At 35.8% G+C, this 26,796-nt stretch overlaps 1 protein-coding gene across 1 annotated transcript in view; it reads left to right on the top strand.

Annotated features, from left to right (window-relative positions):
* LOC307182309 (uncharacterized protein) overlaps positions 1-22,139 on the top strand; it is a gene marked incomplete at its 5' end in the record, with an annotated part of 42,156 nt that extends 20,017 nt beyond the window's left edge. Inside the window, 5 exons of the mRNA XM_079913565.1 lie at positions 6,240-6,366; positions 8,073-8,387; positions 9,329-9,529; positions 20,544-20,768; positions 21,608-22,139. Of these exons, the coding sequence (XP_079769691.1) occupies positions 6,240-6,366; positions 8,073-8,387; positions 9,329-9,529; positions 20,544-20,768; positions 21,608-21,772 (1,033 nt within the window). The 3' untranslated portion in view covers positions 21,773-22,139. The remainder of the gene's footprint in view (positions 1-6,239; positions 6,367-8,072; positions 8,388-9,328; positions 9,530-20,543; positions 20,769-21,607) is intronic.
* Between the last annotated feature and the right edge of the window lie 4,657 nt (positions 22,140-26,796).

Here is a 26,796-nt window from a genome sequence, read left to right on the forward strand (position 1 = left end):
CCATTCTGAGCCATGTGAGATGATACCTCATTGTACTTTTGATTTGCATTTCTCTAATAATTAGTGATGTTAAGCATATTTTCATGTGCTTTTTGGCCATCTATATGTCTTCTTTGGAGAGATGTATTTAGGTCTTCTGCCCATTTTTCGATTGGATTGTTTGTTTTTTGGTTGTTGAGTTCTGTGAGCTGTTTGTATATTTTGTAAATTAAGCCCTTGTCGGTCGCGTCATTTACAAATATTTTCTCCCATCCTGTAGGTTGTCTTTTCATTTTGTTTATGGTTTCCTTTGCTGTACGAGAGCTTGTTAGTTTCATCAGGTCCCATTTGTTTATTTTTGCTTTTATTTTTATTGCCGTGGGAGACTGACCTAAGAAAACATTGGTACGATTTATGCATTTTGACTAATTTTTCTGTAAGTGTGAGTTAGGGGGTCCCAATTCATTCTGTTTTTAAAAAAATTTATTGGAGTATAGTTGATTTACAATGTTGTGTTAGTTTCTGCTGTACAGTGAAGTGAATCAGTTATACATATACACACTTTTTTAGATTCTTTTCCCATATAGGTCATTACAGAGTATTGAGTAAAGTTCCCTGTACTATACAGTAAGTCCTTATTAGTTATCTATTTTATGTATAGTAGTCAAATTCATTCTTTTTCATATGAAGATCCACTTGTTGTCCCAGCACCACATGTTGAAAAGATTATTCTCTCTCCCATTGAGTTGTCTTGACAATTTTGCAAAAAAAATCAATTGACCATAAATGTATTCATTTAATTCTGGACTCTCAATTCTGTTTCACTGGTCTATATGTCTATTCTCATACCAGTACCACACTGTCCTAATTACTGTAGCTTTGTAGTAAGTTTTGAAATGTGAGTCCTCAAACTTTTTCTTTTTATTTTCAAGACTGTTTTGGCTACTCTGGGTCCCTTACTTTTCGATATGAATTTTAAGATTGGTTTGTTGGTTTCTGTAAAAAAGGGAGCTGAGATTTTGATAGGGATTGTGTTGAATCTGTAGATCAATTTGGGGAATACTGTCATATTAAGTCTTTAATCCATGAATATGGGGCATCTTTCCATTTATTTAGGTCTTTAATTTCTTTCAAAAAATATTTTGCAGTTTTTAGTGAATGTCTTACATTTTTTTGTTAAATTTATTTCTTCATTTCTAAGTATTTTATTCTTATTTATGCATTGGAAAGAGAACTGTTTCCTAATTTTGTTTTTGGATTGTTCATTTTCAGAGAATAGAAATATAGTGGATTTTTCTATGTCAGTCTTGTGTCCTGCTAACCTTGCTGAACTTGTTTATTAGCTCCTATAGGTTTTCCTGTGTGTGTGTGTTTGTGTGTGTATTCTGTAAGATTTTCTCTATACAAGACCATGTTATTGGCAAAGAGATTTACTTCTTCCTTTCTATTTATTTATTTATTGAAGTATAGTTTATTTACAATGTTGTATTAGTTTCAGGTGTACAGCAAAGTGATATATAGATATAGATATAGGTATATATATATATATTCTTTTTCAGATTCTTTTCCCATATAAGTTATTACAAAATATTACTATAGTTTCCTGTACTATACAGTAGGTCCTTGTTGTGTATTTTATATACAGTGGTGTGCATCAGTGAATCCCAAACTCATAATTAATCCTCCCTCCTCCACCCTTTGGTAACCATAAGTTTGTTTTCTATGGCTGTGAGTTTTTAAAATAAGTTCATTTGTATCATTTTTTTTAGATTCCACATATAAGTGATATCATATGGCATTTGTCTTTCTCTTTCTGACTTACTTCACTTGGCATGATAATCTCTATGTCCATACATGTTGCTGCAAATGGCATTATTTCATTCTTTTTTATGGCTGAATAATATTCCACTGTATATATATACCACGTCTTCTTTATCCATTCATCTGTTGATGGACGTTTAAGTTGTCCATGTCCTGGCTATTGTAAATAGTGCTGCTATGAACATTGGGGTACATGTATCTCTTCCAATTAAAGTTTTCATCTTTTCCAGATATATGCCCAGGAGTGGGATTGCTGGATCATATGGTAACTTTATTTTCAGTTTTTTAAAGAGCCTCCATACTGTTCTCTATAGTGGCTGCACCAATTTACGTTCCCACAGTGTAGGAGGGTTCCTTTTTCTCCACACCCTCTCCAGCATTTATAATTTGTAGACTTTTTGATGATGGCCATTCTAACCTGTGAGAGGTGATACCTCACTGTAGTTTTGGTTTGCATTTCTCTAATAATTAGAGATATTGAGCACCTTTTCATGTGCCTTTTGGCCATCTGTATGTCTTCTTTGGAGAAATGTCTATTTAGCTCTTCTGCCCATTTTTTTTAATTGGGTTTTTTGTTTTTTTGATATTGAGCTATATGAGCTGTTTGTATATTTTGGAAATTAAACCCTTGTCAGTCACATCATTTGCAAATACTTTTTCCCAATCTGTAGGTTGTCTTTTCGTTTTGTTTATGGTTTCATTTGCTGTGCAAAAGATTTTAAGTTTAACTAGGTACCATTTGCTTATTTTTGCTTTTATTTCCATTACTGTAGGAGACCCATCCAAAAAATTATTGCTGTGATTTATGACGAAGAGCATTCTGCCTATGTTTTCCTCTAGGGATTTTATGGTATCTGGTGTTACATTTAGGTCTTTAATCCATTTTGAGTTTATTTTTATATATGGTATTAGAGGATGTTCTAATTTCATTCTTTTACATGTAGCTGTCCAGTTTTCCCAGCACCACTTATTGAAGAGACTGTCTTTCCTCCATTGTATATTCTTTCCTCCTCTGTAGTAGCTTAATAGACCATAAGTGCATGGGTTTATTTCTGGGCTTGCTATCCTATTCCATTGGTCTACATGTCTGTTTTTGTGCCAGTACCATACTGTTTGGATTACTGTAGCTTTGTAGTATAGTCTGAAGTCAGGGAACATGATTCCTCCAGCTCTGTTCTTCTTTCCCAAGATCGTTTTGGCTATTTGGGGTCTTTTGTGTTTACATACAAATTTTAAAATTATTTGTTCTAGTTCTGTGAATAATGCCATTGGTAATTAGATAGATATTGCATTGAATCTGTAGACTGCCTTGGTTAGTATGCTCATGTTAAATAATATTAATTCTTTTGATCCAAGAACATGGGATATCTTTCCATCTGTTGTGTTGTCTTCAATTTCTTTCATCGGTGTCTCATAATTTTTGGTAGGTTTATTTCTAGGCATTTTTTTCTTTTTGATGTGGTGGTAATGGGATTGTTTCCTTAATTTCTCTTTCTGATAGTTTATTTAGTGTATAGAAATGCAACAGATTTCTTTATTTTAATTTTTATCTTACATCTTTACCAAATTCATTGATGAGCTCTAGTAGTTTTCTGGTGGTGTTTTTAGGATTTTGTATATATAGTATCATGTCATCTGCAAACAGTGACAGTTTTATTTCTTCCTTTTGAATTTGGATTCCTTTTATTTCTTTATCTTCTCTGATTTCTGTGCCTAGGATTTCCAAACCTATGTTGAATAAAAGTGGCAAGAGTGGGCATACTTATCTTGTTCCTGATCTTAGAAGGAATGCTTTCAGCTTTTCACCATTGAGTATGATGTTGTGTGTTGCTGTGGGTTTGTCATATACAGCCTTTATTATGTTGAGGTATTACTTCTTCCTTTCTAATCTGGATGCTTTTAAGTTATTTTTCTTGTCTATTGCCTTGACTCAAACTTCCAGTGCAGTATTGAAAGAAAGTCGTGAGAAACAGACATCCTTCTTTTGTTCTTGATCTTAGGTGGTGGTGGGGGGGGGTTCAGTCTTTTACCATTAAATACGTTTTCAGCTATGGGTTTTTTGTAGATGTCCTTTATCAGGTTGAGGAAATTCGCTTCTACGTTTGTTGAGTGTTTTTATCACTAAAATGTGTTGGATTTTGTCAAATGATTTTTCTGCATTTATTGGGATGATTGTGTGGTTTTGTCCTTTATACAATGCGTTATTCTTAGACCCGTGGTTACTTAATTGGTTTACAGACAGAGGAGATATGTGATCATGTGCACTTGGTTGATAGGAGGAGAAACAAAGTCATTAATTTTCCCTCTTATAATATGAATAATATTTAAGTTAGTCATACAATATGAAAAGCTGTTGTATTCAGATGTGAAGCTGTTTCTATTCTACATTAGTTAGTATATATTGCCTCAATGAATAGGTTGAAGTTTCTTCTGGGTCTTGCATTTCCAAAATCTCTTTTAAAAAGAAACTATATAGGATCTTAAAACTAAGTGATAAAACAAACCTTTACTCAGGCTGAGAAATTATTAAAATTAAAGGCTAGCAAGAGGGAGAGTAGGATTTCCTTTCTTTCTGGTTGTGCAGTGTATGAAAAAAGAAGACTGACAAAGTTCAAATGAAGAACTGTTTAAAAGAAATTCATCATTCCAATAATTATCTTCTCAGTGATAAGCTACCACCTGAAGTTGGTCTATAGTTTAACTCCTAACAGCTGACCAAGCATTGCAGACTCTTCAGCACAATTTTTAATACGGCTGTAGAGTGAGTCACTCAGGACTTTTTGTTTTGTCTTTGATGCCAACAAGGAAGATGGCTATGTAGCATACCATACACATTTTTTTTTCATATTTATGTTCATGTTGAAGAGGAAGAGAATTGGAAGCTGTTCCTATGGAGTGAACTCTGGAGGAAACTTGGGACAAAGGATTGTTCTTAGGCCCTATCTGGTCCTCAGCCCCTTTAGCTGTCCTCTCTTTGCATTTAGTGCAGTTGGGAATAAATTTTCAGACCCAGCACATTTTGCTTTTGTTCTATTGGTTACTGAAAGAGGTATGTTGAAATCTCCAATTATGATTGTGCCTCTCACTTTTTGTTCAACTTTTGCTTTATGTATTTTGAAACTATTTGCATTCTAATATAGGATGTCTATATCTTTCTGTTGAATTGTCACTTTTATTAATATAAAATGTCCCTTTTATTTATTTATTTATTTATTTATTTATTTGTATCTATCCTGCTTAGGATTTGCAGAACTTACTGAATCTATCAATTGATGTCTTTCATCAGGTTTCGAAAATTCTTGGGAATTATTATTTTTTAAATATTGTTTCTGTCCCATTCTGTGTCTACTCTCATTCTAAGACTACAGTTGCAGGTGTCAGACATTTTGAGTGTGACCTACATGTTTCTAATATAATTTTTTTAATTAAAATTTTCTCTTTAGATAATTCAGATAATTTCTTTGATCTGACTCAAATTCACTAATTCTGTAGGATGCAAATCTTAGATAGAAGAGAACATAAAAAGCATGGAAGATGAACTGAAACTTTAACCTAGCCTCAAGGTAGAAAACGTTACCGATGCCTACCAATGGTTAATCAAAACAAGAAGCAAATAATTAACTGTTTGTATATTTGATAATAAAACAAATTTTTACATATTCTATTCTCTATTGCTATATTAATATTTCTAATTCCTTTACCCCTCGTGCAACCCCATTCAGGGATTCAGTTGAAGAACCCATGCAAGTGTTACTAGAATGGGAGTACATTTCTCCCTCATCCCTTGTCCCTCGGTGTCTACAGGAGATGGTTCCAGGACCCCTGAGGGTACCAATATCTGCAGATGCTAAATCCCTTATATGAAATAGTATAGTATTTGCATATAACCTATGCACATCTCCTGTGTATTTTAAATCATCTCTAGATTACTTCTAATACCTAATACTATGTAAATGCTATGTAAATGGTTGCTGGTGTGAGGCAAATTTAAGTTTTGCTTTTTGGAACCTTCTGAAAAGAATCTTTGTGAATATTTTCAATCCATGGTTGGTTGAATCCATGGATGTGGAACCCTCGAATACAGAGGCCCACTGTGCTTGTACACATGTGGAACCTCCTGATCATCACAATATTACCATAGTAGCAGACAGATATTCATACTCAAATTTCCTCTTGAAAAGGATGGTTTCAAAATTGACCTCCCCCAGGGGAACGACTACAGTACTTAACACTGGATTGTTGTTCTCTTCATTTCTCTACCATTTCTTGTCTCTCCCTAGAAATAGTTGGGTAACTGCACAGCTCTTTTCATAAGAAATACATTTTTACTTGATACACATGTTTAATATACTTTAAATGGGGGATATTTCTTTTTATTATTTTAATTGAAATTTGAAAATTGGTTTCAAGATATCATTACCTGCCAATATCTTACACAGAGTACATCTGATTGAAAGAAAAAAAGCCGAGCGAAAAGTAGACCTTTTGGAGAAAAAGTTAGCAGGTGTTAACAGATTCACCCCTTATATGAGTATGAAAGAACAAGAAGACAGTTTCATGATGAAGGTGAGAACAACTTTTGATTGATTTTTGAAGAAACAGGATTTTTTATTACCTTGTGTTACTCCAGATGATAATTGGCAAATGTTGAGTGGTTTATTGGTCTTCTTCTTATGGAGGATAAAAGGAAGCAGTACAGCATGGCAGACTGGAAGAGTTTCTGAGGTATGGAGAAAAAGTGCAAGGCAGATCTGAAGGTCTCTGTGATACTAAAGAAAAGGTTAGAGGGAATGGAGCTTTGAGAGAAATGGGAGGAGGTGGTGGTTAGAGAGTGAAATATTCAAGTTTTAAATTTCTGGTATGGGTTAGTTCCTGTTGCTGACAACATCTGGGTTTTTGGAGTTGGGTATAAGGATTGAATAGGGATGTAGGTGAAAGTCATTGAAACTGAAGCACAGGAGTCACAAAACTAAACTGGTGGATCATCTACATGGACATTGAAATCTAGAATTACGGCATGAGTTGGGTTTAGAAGGAAGAGGTTATCCTGCTCCCTAGTAGATAGCAATTCACAGGATGAATGGAAGTTTTATGGAAGAATGTTGGAGGAGGATGGGAGATGGACTACTGTCAAGGAAGTGGTAAAAGTTTATTTTGAAATCCACGGACCCAAACTGTTTATTATATATTCTGAATGTAAAATAAGGCCCATCATGATCCCCTTACTGTGAGGAGTTCTACTTAAAAAAATTCAGCAACTACTTTCAGAGTTTAAAGTAATTCCAATTTTTAATCACCTCTTTCAAGTAATTCACAGTAACACTTTCCATGTTTTTGACTTCTCTGACTTATCTGTCACATCTCCGAAAACCTCTCCCACACCAGAGTCCATGTAGCTCTGACCTTTTCTTCCACTGCTCTTTTATTCTACCTCTTTTTTCTGGGCTTTTAGTGAGACAAACCCATCATTACTTCAACAACTCTAGCTCCCCTTCTATTTCCCAGTTTCACATGACAAAAAGCCCAGAAACTAAACTTGTTACAGTTTTCAGAATAGAAGGTGGCAAGAGGTGAAAAGAAGACTCGAATTTATAAAGGCAGAATATTCCTGGGAGAAGTCGGGGGAAGGAGAAGTACAAGCATTATCTTTTATTTTTTTCCTGTTTACAGTGGAAGCAGGGTGCTTAAAAGGGAAAGGTTGGGGGAAAGAAATGTGAGTTATTTATGCTTTTACATTATCAAAGCTGTTACTATTAAATGATGTTCTATAATCATAATTAAATCATTATGAAAATATCCATTTCCCTGCCAGCTTTTCACTTAATAGTCATAGCATTCATTGACAATCCTTGCCTGAATCAGTTATTTTTTTTAGGAGAAGTAAAATGTTGAGTTTTAAAATTCTATCATTATTCCTACATTTATTAGCTCAAAATATTCTGTAAACAGTTCCTCCATAAACTGGAGCAGTTCGGTCAGCTGCTTCTCTAAGCTAAATTTCCTATGTTCTCAAAGTAGTTTCTCTATAACATCATTTTTATTGCCCTCCCCACCTGCCCCCACATAATATTTTAATACCTCTTGATGTTCTAGTTTACCCTTTTGAGTATGTCCTTGTCTCTCTTATGACTCTGTAACTCTTTATTTCTATTGAGAGCCTTTTCTCCTGAAGCTTTGTATTATGACTATACTTTTATTTCAAAAGGAGGGAAGTAGATGTCTCAATATTAAATTCCATATGGGAAGTTTAACATGTGTGTCGGCATATTTAGGACAAAGATGAAGCTATCCTGGTCAAGAACTTTGAGAGAGACAACATTTTTCACTCTGAAGGACCAAAAGATGGACAGAAAATTTGGGATAAATGTCAACAAGATTTGATCCATAAGGAAAAACAATTACCTGAGTTAGACAGACCTCCGTATTCATTCAGATGGGAAACTAAAACTGTGCCATCCCTCTATCAGAAATTCCTCAGTCAGTTGTCTACTCTTCCCAGCAACAGTGTTGAACCCATACCAGCCACAGAGGAAGGTGTGAAAGGGAGCATTCAGGAGACTGGTGCAAATGAGCAATCTTGGAAGTCCGTAAGTGTATTGACAGATGAGTTACTCTTTCAAATTAGTTTTAAGGTGTGGGTTTTGATGTTAGCTGATTTAGTAAACTCTGTGGCTCTGAGTTTATTTTTATTACTATAGTGATAAAAGGGAAGAGGATGTCCATTATCACAGTAGAGGTAGTATAGTGTGTTTGTTAAGAGCTGAGAGGACTGGTATGAATCCCAGCTCTGCCATTAGCAACTGTGTGCTCTTGGGCAGGTTACTTATGCTCTCTGTGCCTCAGTTTCATTTGTAAATTTTGGCAGGAGTGGGGGTAGGGTTGGGGTAGGTTTAGTTCCTGTCCCACAGAATGGTTGTAAGGATTAAATGGATTAATACATGATAAATGCTTCAGTTCAGTAAGCTCAATGAATGCTAGCTTAAAAATAGTGGTGTGATGAGGATAATGTTTCCATCATGATCAAACACTGGTCAGTTCAGTCAGTGCAGTTAAATAAATTATTAAGTCAGTCATTTGTTTGAATTTACTGGTCAAGTCTATGGAAAGATTGATTCAGCAAGTTTAAGTGGATGTATCTCCTTGTTATGTCCAAATCATTTTAGTAAAATTTCATGACTCTTCACCCTAAAATTCAGATGAAAATAGGTATTGCTTAAATTCAATGTGTTAGTAAAACCTATTACACAGTAGTCTGTTTATTGTATAGTTACAAATTTTTTATGCTCTGCTCTCTTAAAATTCATTATACAGTTTTATTTCTCAGTACTCACTAAAATGTCTTATTTTTATATATCAAACCTTTCTGTTTCTTTTTTAAAAACTAGCTTATACATGTCAAATCTTCTTAAATGTCTTCCCCATTCATCTATTTTAGTAACTTAATGTTCTAAGTAGAACTTGCAAATAGTTTTGAAAAATACAAATCATGGACCATCAGGATGTTTTATCTATTTTTTTTTCCCTGCAGAGAGCTGAAGGCCACCAGCAGGAAGTTCAGATGCTCACTAAGCAATTGGAGAAGCAGTATCATCACTGTGAAGAAACTACTGGAGAATCATCTGACACTGTGGAAAAGTATAAGGAACAAAAAAGACCTTTGAAAAGTCTGAAAGGAAAAATTGCTATTAATGATCTTTTCCCAGGGAGATTAGACTTGGACACGAACAAAGTAAGAATTTCCTGAAGTATAAGGCATTTCTTGGACAATGAAAATGATCATCTTTTATTATACTATCTAATGTTCAAAGCTGTTAATGCTATTTGTACTTTTCTTAGTATTAGGAAAGGGAGGAAAATTTGCTACAAACTTTTGAACATTCTGATTGTATCAAAAAGCCTTTCCTTACTCCATATCTCCCATTTCTCTACTGTACATATTTGATATTTATTGTAAGCATTGTTAACACATTTCTTAATGTACTTTTAAAAGAGGATTAGAGGGAAAGGAGGTCAAAGGAATGACTCTCTAAAGGGGGAATTTCAGGTGTACTGTGTCAGCTAGATATGATGGGCATTGGGAACGGGCTGTTGGTGAAATTCCTCAATAATTACCTTGTAGACAATTTCCTTCTCTATTTTCTGCTTCTCTGCATCTATAAGGAAAAGGTCAATCCTAAAAGTGGAATGGGAATAGGTAGGATGATTTTCAGGAGATTTTGATTCTATTTCACTACCTCTTCACAGAATTGCTTGTCATACCCATACCTATATTATACTATTTCTATAATTACTGTGCCCCCAAGCATAAACTTACTCACTCACTACTCACTCATTTAGTCTCTTATTCCATTCATTCATTCATTGATCCAATACATTTTGATCCCTGAGTTTTTTTTTTAATATAGAACATTAAAAAATTTTTTTTTTAATTTTATTTTTGGCTGCATTGGGTCTTCGTTGTTGCATGTGGGCTGTCTCTAGTTGCGGCGAGCAGGTCTTCGTTGTGGTGTGCGGGCTTCTCATTGCGGTGTCTTCTCTTGTTGCAGAGCACGGGATCTAGACGCACGGGCTTCAGTAGTTGTGGCACACGGGCTCAATAGTTGTGTCTCGCAGAGTGGAGGCTCTAGAGTGGCCCTAGAGAGGCTCTAGAGAGGCTCAGTAGTTGTGGCACACAGGCTTAGTTGCTTCGTGGCATGTGGGATCTTCCTGGATCAGGGATCGAACCCGTGTCCCCTGCATTGGCAGGCGGATTCTTAACCACTGCACCACCAGGGAAATCCTGAGCACTTGGTTTTTAAAAACTTCCAGCACCTAGTGAGGTGGTATCGGCAATGTACTCCACAGAGTCCAAAGATGAATCCAGCTTCTACCTCTGCTCTTGAATCTGTAATTGATGATGATTCATTTCCATGCAAATTTTAAAAATACAATATTAAATTTTAAGAATATACAAATAGCGCATGCTTTCCGCAACCCTTGAAAACATGTTAAAAGGTTTGAAGGAAACAATAATAATCTTCTCTAACCCCCTTTCTGCCTATTTCATGTTGGTAACCAATGTGTCTATATCTTTTACAACTATTGCAATGATTATGGAAATATATGAATATATATATGTAGGTGTTGGTATTTTTACAAAACTGGGACTGTACCAGTCAAAATACTCTTCTTACTTGGTAAGAAGTAGGTACCTCATGGTCTTTCCTTAGGTCAAAAGATATAGATTTAACTTATTCCCTTAACAGCTGTACAGTATTCCATACTGTGTATATAACTTATTTATTCAACCAATTCCCTATTAAGAATTATTGATGGTCCTTCTCTTATTTCCACTTTTTATGCCACTACAAATAATGCTGAAATAAGTATGTATATACATATATCTTTCCACACTGGTGCTTCCTCTCCCTATGGGGCTGAGTTCTAAATGTGGAAATATAGGATCACAGTGTATGAGTATTTTCTTTTTAAATTTTTTTCTTTGGCTGCGCTGCACAGCTTGTGGGATTTTAGTTCCCCAACCAGGTATCGAACCTGGAGCCCCAGCAGTGAGAGCTTTGAGTCCTAACCACTGGATCACCAGGGAATATCCTAAGTATTTTAAAGTTTAATAGCCATTGCCAGAACACTACCTTGCAAAAGGCAGTTCGCTTTCCAAATAGCAATACATGAATGTTTCCTCTTCACATCCTAGCCAGCATTGGATGCTGTCATCCTTTTAGAGTGTGTGTTTGTGCGAGTTAGGTTAAAATGGTACAGTTTTTACATTTACCTTACTACTAGTAAGGTTGAGTAACTTTCTTTTTTAATGCTGTTGACCACTTGGATTCCCTTGCCTCCCCATTCCTCACAATTGGACCTCAGATACAGAAGGTTGAGTTAATCAAAGTCCATGGTTTTTAATGCATTAATTTGGGCCATGGAAGGTCTCTCTCTTATTTATTTATTCTTTCCTTGGATCTTGTCCATTGCCTCCCCAAAAGGAAGTCAATCTAATATGTTTAATGTGTATTTCTTTGTTTATATGTGTTTCTTTAAATGTAATTTTTGTGCAAGTATTTTAAATTTCTATAAGTGGTATCGTGTTAAAAATCTCCTTCTAGGGCTTCCCTGGTGGCGCAGTGGTTGAGAGTCCACCTGCCGATGCAGGGGACACGGGTTCGTGCCCCGGCCCGGGAAGATCCCACATACCGTGGAGTGGCTGGGCCCGTGAGCCATGGCCATTGAGCCTGCGCGTCTGGAGCCTGTGCTCCGCAGCGGGAGAGGCCACAACAGTGAGAGACCCACATACCGCAAAAAAAAAAAAAAAAAAAAAAACTCATTCTATTACTCAGCACTGTATTTTTAAGAGCCACTTAATATTGCTATTTGTTCATCTAATTCATTGCTTCTGTCTACTGCATGGAGTACTACAGTGTTCATACCTGCCATGGTTTTAATTTTTTATTTTTATTTATTTATTTATTTTACCTGTCTCTTCTTCTAGTGGTAAATAGCCTTGTTACCTCTATTTTTATGCTACCACAAACAACATCACTGATAGCATCCTGGTACAAGTCCCCTTTATGGACTTAAGAGAGAATTGCTTAGGGGTGTTAAGTCAGGATTTGAATTGGTGGCTCATAGTGTATACATACACTTAATATGACTAAGTACTGCAAGTCAGCTCTCACAGAACAATAAATCGTCCCACCAGAGATACAGGAGGGTTTTTGAATCTCCACATTCTTGTCATTTCCTGACACTAGCAGCTTCCTAACTTTTGCCATTCCATCAGGTATAAAATGATTGTTAATTTAATTTGCATTTCTCTAATTATTAATGAGTTTCGCATTTCCTTAATGTTTTTCATCTTTTGGTTTTTTAGTTTCTGCCCGTTTGTTTCCTTTACCCATCTTCTTATTTGGGTTCCTGTCTTGTTCTTGTTGATTTCCAGAACGGTACACACATCTTCCTTGCCCTGTTCAGGCTCTAACACTCCATGACAGGTCACCTCTCCATATGTGATCAGGCTCTGAGTCCCTCTGCAGGGCAGCCCTCTTTTGCAGACACTTTTGTCACCTTGCTTGGGTTCTGTAGGCCTGCTATGAGCCTCAGCATTTCCCTTCTCATTCTGTGCAGATGCCTATGGCTTTAGGACTGAATTGTTTAGAAGGGGAAAGAAGGAAAGGAAGAAGAATAGGAGGAAGAAAAATAAGAGCAACTGGTTTATGATTAACCTTTCGAATATTCTGATAAATGCACTCATTTAAACCATAATTTTTCTGTCAAGAACTACTTTTGCTTTGTTCCACAAATATTGACATGTACTGTTTCCCTTATCTTTTATTTTAAATATAGCAATACATTTTTATGTTTCCAAATGTATAGGATTTTTTAAAAATTTGTATTTTATTACAACATGGTAGAAGTATGATATGATCCCTGGGAATTTATTGAGGCTTCCTACATGGCCAGTGATTGGTCTGTTTTGGTAGGTGTGCCGTGTGTGCTTATAAAGAATGTGTTCTTTCTCGGTTGGGTATAAAGCACTATAAATAGCTAATGCTCAAGCATATTATTCGTATGGTTCAGATTGTCTGTACCTCTGATTATTTTTGTTTACTTGATTCTGGAAAAGATATGCTACATTCTTCAAGTATAATTTTTGTTTTTGTTTTTAAATTTATTTTTGGCTGCACTGGGTCTTCATAGCTGTGCGTAGGCTTCCTCTAGTTGCGATGAGCAGGGGCTACTCTTCGTTGAGGTGCTCGGGCTTCTTATTGCAGTGGCTTCTCTTGTTTTGAAGCATGAGCTCTAGGCGCTCGGGTTACAGTGGTTGCAGCATGTGAGCTCAGTAGTTGCAGCTCACAGGCTCTAGAGCATGGGCTCAGTAGTTGTGGCACACGGGCTTAGTTGCTCCGCAGCATGTGGGATCTTCCCAGACTAGGGCTCAAACCCATATCCCCTGCATTGGCAGGTAGATTCTTAACAACTGGACCACCAGGGAACTCCTCCAAGTATAATTTTTGATTCATCCATTTGTCTGTGCTGTTCTATCAGTTTTTGTTTTATAGATTACTGGAGCATGTGCGCTCACGATGATTTTGCTATCCTGTTCTTTTAAGCACTATAAAACATTCTCTTATTTGTCCTTTATAAAATATTGCCTTAAATTCTGTTTTCAGAAATTATGATCACTAATGCAATTTTTGGGGGGTTCATTGTTGCATGATATATCTTTTATTTGGTTTCTTTTACTTGGTCCTAATTTTTTAGACAACCACCAAATTTGACCAACGTGTTTGATTTCTCTTAGTTGCATATTTCTTGAAGCCTCCTCCTGGATTTTTCTCCTAATTTGAGTGTTTCCACAAGAGAGTTTTAAAAAATTGGATCTTTGTGTGGCAAACTTTCTGACACCACGTGTGCCTGATAACACTTTTAGTATGCCCTCATATTTGAATGACAATTTGGCTGGATATAAACTTCTAGGTTCAAAGTTCCTTCATTAAATTCTTTAAAATTATCTCCTTGCATCCTCTGTTACTGTTGAAAAGTCTAACAAAAATGTGATTCTTATTCCTTTGTAGGTGATCTGTTCTTTCTCTCAGGAAACCTTAAAACTTTTCTCATTTGCTTTAATGTTCTTAAATTTCCCTATAATGTGCTTAGGTATATTGTTTTACCTTATCTCTCTTATTTGGCACTCCATGAATTTTTAAATCTAAGTCTTTCATCTGTCAATTTTACCATTATTTATTTAAACATTTTCCTCTCTTTATTTTCTTTTGATTTCTTTCTTTTGTTTTTTTTTGTTTTTACTTTTCTTCTTTTTCTACTCTTTCTCCTCCTGTGACTCTTAACAGAACGTTGGCAATTCTAATTCTATCCATCATTTCTTTGCATGGTGGTTAATTTTATGTGTCAACTTGACCAAGATATGGTGCCCTGATGCTTGATCAAACATCAGTCTAGATGTTGCATGTTAGATGTGATTAACATAACAAGAAGTCTTTGAGTAAAGCAGATTACTCTCCATAATGAGTGAGCCTCATCCAAGCAGTTGAAGCCCTTAAAAGAAAAGACTGAGGTCCCCTGAAGAGGAGGAATTCTACCTCTAGATTGCCTTCAGACCTGAGCTGCAACATCAGCTCTTCCCTGGGCCTCCAACCTGCCAGCCTGCCCTGAAGATTTTGGACTTGCCAGACCCCACAGTTGTGTTAGCCAAATCTTTCTCTCTTTATACAGACACACACACACACACACACACACACACACACCCCTATTGGTACTGCCTTTCTTGCCACCTTCTCAGAGAGTTTCTCAGTCTGATTTTCCAACTGACTCAATTTGTTCTCAGCTTTATCCATCCTATTTATCTCATCTATTGTGTTGTTCATTTCAGCTATTATGTTTGTCATGTCTAATATTACTATTTGGTTGTTTTTACTTTATAAGTTCTTGACCTGTTGTTGTAAAGGTACCTTTTAGTAAAGGCAATGTTATAAGTTTTACATTAAACTGAAAGTGATCAGGAAAAACATGGCCCTGGCCTTAGTTTCAGTTAATGGCAAATGAAGAATTAACTCCACAGAATACATTTAAAGGAACAACAGAGGACAAAAATAAAAGTAGGTTAATGATTACACTGTATGAGTTGAATGTTCAATGTAAATTTTATACCTGTCAAAGTAGCAATTTGTAAATATTGTTTGTAGTTTACTCAGTTGGCTTTGTAATGGTATGATTTTTGAAAATTGATGATTTTTGATAATTTTGTACATGTCCTCCTTCCCTTTAGCAGATCTTATTTTGTGTACTGTAATAGGATTTTATAATGTTCTTTCATATAAGTCCTATAAAAGTCCTTCACGTAATTTTTTCTTGTAAAGTTTACTCCTAGGTCAGGAAGGAAAATAGATTTCCTGCCCATTATGAGTGGCATATTTTCCCTATTTCTATTTGAAATGATTATTACTAATATAGATAAAAGCCTTTGATATGTTTATATCTTTAAAAATTATATACCACCTTACTGAATTTACTTATTAAGTCCAATAGTTTTCTTTACTAGAGTTCTTGGATTTTCTGGACACAGTTGAATATTATATTGTTTTCTAGGAAACAATGTATTTCTTTTAGGTTTTCAACTTATTGCCACTGAGTTACAAAGTACTGTTTAGAATTATTTTCATCTTTTCTATATCTATGCATTCTGTATGTTTCTCCTTTCTAATATTTTACTTTCTCTCTTTCCTCCTTAACCAGGCTTACCTGGGGCATCTATTTTATCTTTCCAGAGAACTAATGGTTCTTTTCCCTATACATTTTACCATTTATTTTTTATGTATAAGTAATGAAAATATATGGTATCTTTATTAAATCTACACCCCTAATTTCTCTTTTTCTTTATGTAAATATGCTTTTCTTTGGTCCTTTGTTTTAAATCATAAAAGCATCAAAGGCTACAAATATTCCTCTGTGGCTTGTCCAATACCTTTTAATAAGAAGTGTCCTTTTACTATGTTTTATATGTTTATACTTTTACTATTGGTTTCCGTTTCTTCTTTGAGCTGAAGTTATTTAAGAGACTTTTTTTTACCTTTTACACTTATATGTATATATTATATATATGTACATTTAAAAAAATTAAATATAACAAGAGTCTTCTATTGAAAAGCAGCAGCCCACTTCTGTACCTCCATCTATCCTATTTCCCAGAGGGAACTACTTTTAACCCCTTTAGCTGTTGCTTCTGGTAGTTAATTCCATTTTTAAAAATAATTTGCTTATATTGCTATATCTTGAGTTATTTATTTTAGACATTATCTGTTGACTTCCTATTATATGACAGATGAAGGTTTATCTTTTTCCCAACTCCCCCTTCCATCTTCCCAGTATTGTTATATCAATATTTTTAGCTAAATCCATAATCAGCATTTACTTCACTATGACACTAAATAGTGTTTACAAAATGCCAAGTATTATACTCTTGTGACCTTTCCTTTCTTGTAGTGCATGTTATTTTTCCTAGAGTTAATACTTCCCTTGTGTTTCATATGTATAATTTTCAACATTCACTTATTAATTTTTTCCCCAAATACTGCATCGGAGGATCTTCTAATCTATAAAAATCTCCCATTCTTTCTCATCCAAAGTCCTTAATTCTCTTGTGTCGGTCTGGACTGTTTGCTCTGTCAGCCTGGGCACAGCTATAATCCTGTGACTTTTCTTCTCCAATCTCCTGGTTAGGTTGCACTGTTTCATGAATCTCTTGTCTTCCTCTCTTTTGGTTTACTTTCTTATTTTGCTGGGTTATATCCTCTAATAGATTCCTAAGAAATGGTGTCTTGGAGAGAAAAAATTTTTTGAATACTTGCATAAATGACAAGTATTTTTTTACATCTTTATTGGAGTATAATTGCTTTACAATGGTGTGTTAGTTTCTGCTTTATAACAAAGTGAATCAGTTATACATATACATATGTCCCCATGTCTCTTCCCTCTTGCATCTCCCTCCCTCCCACACTCCCCATCCCACCCCTCCAGGTGGTCAAAAAGCACCAAGCTCATCTCTCTGTGCTATGTGGCTGCTTCCCACTAGCTATCTACCTTACGTTTGGTAGTGTATATATGTCCATGCCACCCTCTCGCTTTGTCACAGGTTACCCTTCCCCCTCCCCATATTCTCAAGTCCATTCTCTAGTAGGTCTGTGTCTTTATTCCTGTCTTACCCCTAGGTTCTTCATGACATTTTTTTTTCTTAAATTCCATATATATGTTAGCATACGGTATTTGTCTCTCTCTTTCTGACTTACTTCACTCTGTATGACAGACTCTAGGTCTATCCACCTCATTACAAATAGCTCAATTTTGTTTCTTTTTATGGCTGAGTAATATTTAATTGTACATATGTGCCACATCTTCTTTATCCATTCATCCGATGATGGACACTTAGGTTGTTTCCATCTCCGGGCTATTGTAAATGGAGCTGCAATGAACATTTTGGTACATGACTCTTTTTGAATTATGGCTTTCTCAGGGTATATGCCCAGTACTGGGATTGCTGGGTCATATGGTAGTTCTATTTGTAGTTTTTTAAGGAATCTCCATACTGTTCTCCATAGTGGCTGTACCAATTCACATTCCCACCAGCAGTGCAAGAGTGTTCCCTTTTCTCCACACCCTCTCCAGCATTTATCGTTTCTAGATTTTTGGATGATGGCCATTCTGACTGGTGTGAGATGATATCTCATTGTAGTTTTGATTTGCATTTCTCTAATGATTAATGATTTGAGCATTCTTTCATGTGTTTGTTGGCAATCTGTATATCTTCTTTGGAGAAATGTCTATTTAGGTCTTCTGCCCATTTTTGGATTGGGTTGTTTGTTTTTTTTGTTATTGAGCTGCATGAGCTGCTTGTAAATTTTGGAGATTAATCCTTTGTCAGTTGCTTCATTTGCAAATATTTTCTCCCATTCTGAGGGTTGTCTTTGGTTTTTTTATGGTTTCCTTTGCTGTGCAAAAGCTTTGAAGTTTCATTAGGTCCCATTTGTTTATTTTTGTTTTTATTTCCATTTCTCTAGGAGGTGGGTCAAAAAGGATCTTGCTGTGATTTATGTCATAGAGTGTTCTGCCTATATTTTCCTCTAAGAGTTTGATAGTTTCTGGTCTTACATTTAGGTCTTTAATCCATTTTGAGCTTATTTTTGTGTATGGTGTTACGGAGTGTTCTAATTTCATACTTTTACATGTAGCTGTCCAGTTTTCCCAGCACCACTTATTGAAGAGGCTGTCCTTTCTCCACTGTATATTCCTGCCTCCTTTATGAAAAATAAGGTGACCATATGTGCGTGGCTTTATCTCTGGGCTTTCTATCCTGTTCCCTTGATCTATCTTTCTGTTTTTGTGCTAGTACCATACTGTCTTGATTACTGTAGCTTTGTAGTATAGTCTGAAGTCAGGGAGCCTGATTCCTCCAGCTCCGTTTTTCATTCTCAAGATTGCTTTGGCTATTTGGAGTCTTTTGTGTTTCCATACAAATTGTGAAATATTTTGTTCTAGTTCTGTGAAAAATGCCAGTGGTAGTTTGATAGGGATTACATTGAATCTGTAGATTGCTTTGGGTAGTAGAGTCATTTTCACAATGTTGATTCTTCCAATCCAAGAACATGGTATGTCTCTCCATCTATTTGTATCATCTTTAATTTTTTCATCAGTGTCTTATAATTTTCTGCATACAGGTCTTTTGTCTCCTTAGGTAGGTTTATTCTTAGATATTTTATTCTTTTTGTCACAGTGGTAAGTGGGAGTGTTTTCTTGATTTCACTTTCTGATTTTTCATCATTAGTGTATAGGAATGCCAGAGATTTCTGTGCATTAATTTTGTATCCTGCTACTTTACCAAATTCATTGATTAGCTCTAGTAGTTTTCTGGTAGCATCTTTAGGATTCTCTGTGTAGAGTATCATGTCATCTACAAACAGTGACACCTTTACTTCTTTTCTGATTTGGATTCCTTTTATTTCCTTTTCTTCTCTGATTGCTGTGGCTAAAACTTCCAAAACTATGCTGAATAAGAGTGGTGAGAGTGGGCAACCTTGTCTTGTTCCTGATCTTAGTGCAAATGCTTTCAGTTTTTCACCATTGAGGACGATGTTGGCTGTGGGTTTGTCATATATGGCCTCTATTATGTTGAGGAAAGTTCCCTCTATGCCTACTTTCTGCAGGGTTTTTATCATAAATGGGTGTTGAATTTTGTCAAAAGCTAATTTTTTTTTTTAAACTTCAGGCTCAATTTATAGTTGAATTTAGACTTTATTTTCACACAGAGATTTGAAGGCATTACTCCATTGTCTTCTAATAACTTTTTTCTCTTAATAAAATTAATTTATGTACATTAGTTTTGTATATATCTCCTTCGTAATACTGTGTATTTTCATTTTCTCTTCCTTCTTTAACCAGTCTTGCCTGGAGTATCTGTTTCCTTTTTTGAAAGAACTAGTGGTTCTTTTCAATATATTTTACTAATTTTTAGTTTATATATAATGAAAATATGTGGTATCTTCATTAAATCTACACCTCTTCTCTCTCTCTCTTTTTTTTTTCTGGTAGTAACTTTATAAAGTACAGAATAGTAGAAAGAATACAATTAAAACAATCAGTATTTCTACCCCTTTGAGATAATCAGTGTTAACATATAGGTATATCTTCCTATGATTATTTTCCAAGAATATTTTAACATAATTGAGATAGCATATTTTTTCTTCATCCTGCTTCTGTCATTTAACTATATCATTAGTACTTTCTCTTAGTAAATATTTTTGAAAACTTTATTTATAATGAATGTATAATCAATCACATGTAATTTATTTTAACTATTTTTTGACATTTGCATTGTTTTTATTTCTTCATGTTATGAATAATGTTGTATAGAATATCTTTGTGCTTGAGTCTTTATCTAAATATTTTATTATTTCCTTATAATACATTCTTAGAAAAGTTGAACTAATCTCTACTATCACCTGGTGTTTATAACATTGTATACTTAACTGTACCCTTGTTAGCCTTAAGCCATCACTTTTATTGTCATATTTTATTTTCTGGATTATTTTAATAATGCATATTTATGGTGAAAACTATTCTACTTATGTAAGAATTAAGTCTACAGTTTGTCAGTGTAGAGTAGATCTGGTATGCTACTGTAGAACACCATCTTAAAGCATAACTTCTTAATTCTAATACTGTTGATTTCTGTAAAGGAAAACTCCCAGACTAAGATTTCCCAGATGGAGCATGGCAAAACATTCAAGCAGCTAGAGAAAGACAACAAGCAAGAAACATTACTGAAAATTCAGCAGAATTTGAAGGTTGTTACAACTCAAAGATTAGAGGAGAAAATTCATGAACTTCAGAAACAGCTCAGTGACTTTAAATTGTCAAATAAAACTATGAAAACTCAACTGACAAGAGTAAATGTCCTTAAAGTAAGTAAAAAAATGAGACTTTCAAAAATTCACTTAAGCTTTGGTCTGTTTCTATTTTTGCTGCATGTTTCTCCTTGAACTTGAAAAATTAACATTAAAATTATTTTACATACATATAAAAGAATATATATATATAATATAAAAGCATATAGAATAATAAAATTAGATGCTACAAATCTACCACTCATGTTAAGAATCAGAGTATTATCAATCCCACTGAAGCCCCCAGGTATCCTCCTCAAAGGTAACCGGTATTCTAAATGTTAGGTATCTAGATCCCTTGCTTTTTGTTTCAGTCATACTTTTGTCTTTCTTATTGGGTTAATGGTTAAAAGTTTTAGTGATTTTTGGGGGGATGCTCTTTGGATCTTCTCTATATCAAGCTCCAGTTGTAGTATTTCAAACATACATTTTATGCCTGAAACCAAATATACACTAGATACTTACTGATCAACTTTTTTTTTGCCAGTTGATTATCAAGAATATTTCTCTTATTGCAGCCAGTTATTTTCTCTATTTCTGTGTTTGATTAGCACAGACTATAAGACTTTTGAGGACATGGAACATGTGTTAAACCTCTTTAAATCCCAAGTGCCTAGTTTATAAAAGTGCTCAGTAACTGTTGGTTATTGATGAGCATGATGGTGGAGAAATGTCTCTTAATTCATAAGTTGTGGAATTTTCTTTCTTTTCCATTATCTAGCTCTTCCAAAAAAAAAGAAAGAAAGAAAAAAGAAAAAGAAGAAAAAAAAAGCATGAGTTATTATGTATCATGCCTGTTATTTAGAGGAGTTTTAATCACAGTCATCTCCCTTTCCCCCAACCTTATACCCTCACAGGACAAAACAATTGAGAAGCTCAGGCAATCTTTAACAAAAGTTGAAGCAATGAAAGGGAAGGCAGTTATGGAAACAGACTTGGAAACTACAGTAGACTCTGCTGAGCAAGATGCAAGGTGGGACAAAGAGAGGGCCCATCAAATGTTAAAAAACTGTCTCTCCTGAGCTCTGCACAGCAAAGAGCACACTTGAAGAAGTACCGGGACAACAAGAAGAGGTTTTTTTTTTTTTAAATTACTATATTAAGATTATTTAAGTTGAAATGATAAACACCCACCTCAATTTAGACTACCTTAGACAAAAGAGAATTGATAGGCTTGTGGAATCAAAGGCAGTTAAACAACCAGAGCTCTGAGAAGGCAGGGATGCACCTGGGCCACAGATTAGCACCTGGAATCTTCAATATAAGGCCTTTCTCATATTCTTCTTGGCAGCTCTCTGTCAGCTTGTCTGTCTGGCTGACAGCCACAGAATTTTACAGTTAGATTTTCTGTGACAGGAGAGAGAATCCCAAGAAAGGGTCTTACAAGCCCAGCTTAGGTCAAATGCCTATCCTTAGTGAATTCACAGTGGCAAGGAATGGGATATATGATTATCATAGCTTAGGATTGTGTACACGTCCTCTGACTAACCAAATACAAGCAGGGTAGGGATGAGAGAAAATGAAAGTTAAGGGGAAACCATTTTTGTGGGGCTGGATCACTTTCTTGGACAAGAGGGTAGTGCTTCTAAACTTGCTTAGGTTCTCACTAGATTTATAAAGCAGATATTTTAAGAGAATTTTCTAAAGCCTAAATGATAATTTGGGGCTATTGTGGGATTACATGTCACACCCCCATACATGTTTCTTAAGAAACATGAAACTCTTTTGGGGGGGTGGTACGCGGGCCTCTCACTGTTGTGGCCTCTCCCGTTGCGGAGCACAGGCTTCGGACACGCAGGCTCAGCGGCCATGGCTCACGGGCCCAGCCGCTCCACGGCATCCGGGATCTTCCCAGACCGGGGCACGAACCCATGTCCCCTGCATCGGCAGGAGGACTCTCAACCACTGCGCCACCAGGGAAGCCCAAGAAACATGAGACTTTAACGAATTTCCATAAGAGATTCTTAAAACCAAAAGTCATGATATTACCATTTTCTTTTTTTTCTCTTTTTTAACTTCTGCATATTCATTTTCTTAATTGTTTTTATTCTCTTAGTGTCCCTCCCTTATTATATTTTCATTCTGATCTCTTCTTTGGGCATTCTGTAGTTTACTCTTCATTTCTGAGATGTCTTGCTTGTGTTTAATCATCACATCTTTCTTATCCATTAGGCATCTAGATATTATTTTTGTCCATTTCTATTCCAAATTATTGCTTTTTTTTTGGCTGCGTCAGCATGCTGGATCTTAGTTCCCCGACCAGGGAGCGAACCCCTGTCCCCTGCAGTGGAAGTGCAGAGTCTTAACCACTAGACAGCCAGGGAAGTCCCTCCAAATTATTGCATTTCTGATTCAAAAGGTGTTTTTTCCCCATGTCTGCAAATCCTTGTTTAATTGATATTTAATTCATTTCAGGTGTTGTCAAACATGTTGCCTCTGCTTCGTGGCAGTTTTTCTGGGGGTAGTATTTTCACCACCTGAACAGTTTGGATGATACTGCTTTTCTGTTTTCTTCTCATAACAATTTAAAATGGATATTTGCCATTTATCTATTCACGTTAAAATCCCTTTGATTGCCCTGCCCTCTCAATTTCAGGTGTTTCTACCTCAGGGTACTTAAGGGGCAGGGTATACTTACTAGGCTTCTTAACTCCGTACCACCCTCTTCTGTTGACATGGTGAGTGCAGTTGCTAAAGTTTACTTAGGAAGTAAAGCCTTTTATTTTGGGGTGGGGGTTTATGTGATGTCTGTTTTTGCAATACTCTCTTGTTTATATAGGTCCCTTAATTTCCAGTGCTTGCTTTTTTCTTTTCCCTTGGCACGAAGCCTCTAGGGAACACCTCACCCTTCCAAGTAGCTCCCTCTCTGCTCAGAAACCTTGCCCTCTAGATCGGCCATTTCTGCTCTCACATGCTCTAAGCCCCTTTCTTTTCCTTCCCCAGTTGCCGGTATTCTGATTCATCAGGTCTCAGACTTGTTCTTCGTATTTCCCCCTTTATGAACTGTCCCTTTTCCGGGACACCAGAGGAAACTAACTGCATACTCCAGTGTGGGCTCTGGAGCTGCCTCTGTTGGTTTAGAATATTTATTTCCCCACTTATATGAAAACTGAAGTCTGTGGTATTCTTTACTTAAGCTTTAGGCATGATTTATGGAGAGTTTTATCTGCTCTCCTTGTTGATCACTATAGTTTTTAGAGAATGGGTGGAGAGATATGTATTTAGGGGACAGCTATTACCTACAGCAAATCAGAAGTCCAAAAAATAATTACCTCATGGATGAAAAACAAGCAGCAATAAAATTAGGTTTAGTCTATAAGATTGTAAAAATAAAAACAAATCTTAAAATGCAAAGGTAATTTTAGATTTCTTGTAATTTTTTTTTGCTTAAAAATACATTTGAACATAGAATAATGTACACTTCATAAAGAAATGTTTAATAAAACTAAATTTCTAATAAAAATTTCATTGTACATAGTTAAGTAGGTGAGCAAAACTAATGACATGTCTTGATTTTTGTGGTTCTTTGTAGCTTGTTGACTTTTGAGAAACTATTAAGAAGATGCTGAGATTTAACATGAAAACAGCAGACAAGAAAATCAGCAATCACCTAAGGCTTATTATACAAGTATATGAAGCCTCTGACAAATCAAAGATTGCTTCTGCATGTGAGACTGGATAGGATAATGAATAAAGAATTTCTGCCAACCAGAACTCAGCAGACATGGACATTTCCTCCAGCATCTTGAATATGGCTACGTTATGAATAAAACACATTTGAAACTTTTCACTTAAATCTCTTCTCTCCTTTGATATTTGGCAATTAACTTTTCTTTGTTGTAATCTTGTTTTGTACATTTACTTGTGGTCTAGTCTGGATTGTTAATTGTAATATATAGTATCTAATTATATTTATTAACTGTATTTTAAGCAGGATATTAATCAAAACTTGTTCTTAGTTGGAATATTTATATCTATAGTTAATGGCCTGTTTCTAGAATGAGTAGTTTTTTGGTTATACCCCCTTATGAATCTAGGTAAAGTTATATTCTGTAATTTGAATCTATCTTATCTATTTGATTAACTGAGAGTTTGAAAATCAGATGTGAAATGCTGAAGGGTAGGAAAGTCATTAAGAATTCTTAAAAATGTGCAATAGACTATATTGTGTTTTAAATTTTCTTAGTATTTATAGTGTCTGCCAGTTTTCCTAGATGTAGGCCGATATCTAAGTTAATGGACTGTTTTTAAATATATAATCTCTAATTTTTTTCATTTAGAATACGAAACTGCTCATCTTCCAAGGTAGTTTTAGATTTATCCAAGATGTCCTCTGTGGGAACAGGTCAGAATCTGAACAGGCCAGAGTGGACACTCAGCGCCTGCTGTGGTCAATTGAAAAGGACTCCTGTGGGGCTTAGTTTTAGAGGGATCTTCAGGGTGGAAGGTGTGAAGTTACACTGGACCTTATAAAAGTAACACTTTGGAAGAAAATGGTTATCTTGAATACTCATTCAAGGAAAAGATGAGAACAACTTCTAAACTGACAGCCATGGGTCTCAAATGTGTGCCAAGGCACTCTGGAGCTCAGCATGCCATGGAGTATTTCAAATTTTAAAGGGAAACTGACATTTGACACTAGTCAGGAAAGTACTTGAACTGTTAGCTCCTACTAGTTTATAGTTTGAACACTGGCTCACTCTTCATTCCTTTTGATGACATATATATATATATATAACATTTTTATTGGAGTATAATTGCTTTACAATGTTGTGTTAGCTTCTGCTGTATAACAAAGTGAATCAGCTATAAATATACATATATACCCATATCCCCTCCCTCTTGCATCTCCCACCCACCCTCCCTATCCCACCTCTCTAGGTGGTCACAAAGCACCAAGCTGATCTCCCTGTGCTATGCGGCTGCTTCCCACTAGCTATCTATTTTACATTTGGTAGTGTAGATATGTCCATGCCACTCTCTCACTTCATCCCAGCTTACCCTTCCCCCTCCCCATGTCCTCAAGTCCATTCTCTACGTCTGCATCTTTATTCCTGTCCTGCCCCTAGGTTCTTCATAACCTTTGTTTTTTTAGATTCCATATATATGTTAGCATATGGTATTTGCTTTTCTCTTTCTGACTTACTTCACTCTGTGTGACAGCCTCTAAGTCCATCCACCTCACTACAAGTAACTCAATTTCATTTCTTTTTAGATGACATATTTTTAATGAAAACTGCCCAGGGCTTCTTAGGACTTTTGAATTTGTTGCCAAGGGGGGCCCAGCAGTTGGTGGTATCACTACCAAGTAAGTTGACTCCAGGATCCCTGGATGCAATGTAAGAAGTTCACTTACCTTTCTTCTGAAGAATATCCTTGAGGAAATGAAGGGACACCCTGTCCAGAGCCTCCACCTGCAACCCAACCTCTAAGAAAACCACCTTCTTGTTCAGGATTCCCCAGGGTCATGGCCCAAGGGTCAGCTGCCTGCTGCGGCCTCAGCACAAAGAGCTGGAAGGACTGCACAACTCAACGAGCCAGGCTAGCTGTTTCCCCACTTCTCCAACTCCTTCTTTTTGAGGAATTGCAAGTACTGTCAGCTCTTGGGGTCAAGTTCCCCATGAAGGTGAACGTGCCAAGATGCGGAAGTGTCTCAAGGAGCCACTTCATAAGCATGTTAAAGAAAAATCTTCTGCAAGTACAGAGTCCTTAGTCTTAATGCTCCTTTATGAATTGTATTAGTAGAAACTGATTGTTCAACGAGTTAACTGTAAAAGATTAGCTATGTTAACTCTGAGCAGACAAGGGAGAGGAACCCTTCCACTACCTGGAACAAATCTTTTCTAGAACTGCTTTTATCTTGTGGCCAAATCGCTGCCACTCTGTTCTTCAATGATGAGACATGAATTTAGATTTAAGGATTTAGACAAATAGTTCTCAACCTTCAAGATGCAGCAGAATCACCTAATTAAAAAATCATTTCTTTTTCTGGGCTTATCCAGAGATTCCAGTTCAGTGAGTGTGGTGTGAGGGTAAAGTATGGACA

This window comes from Stenella coeruleoalba (genome assembly GCF_951394435.1).
Source record: "Stenella coeruleoalba genome assembly, chromosome: 2".
Classification (NCBI taxonomy): domain Eukaryota; kingdom Metazoa; phylum Chordata; class Mammalia; order Artiodactyla; family Delphinidae; genus Stenella; species Stenella coeruleoalba.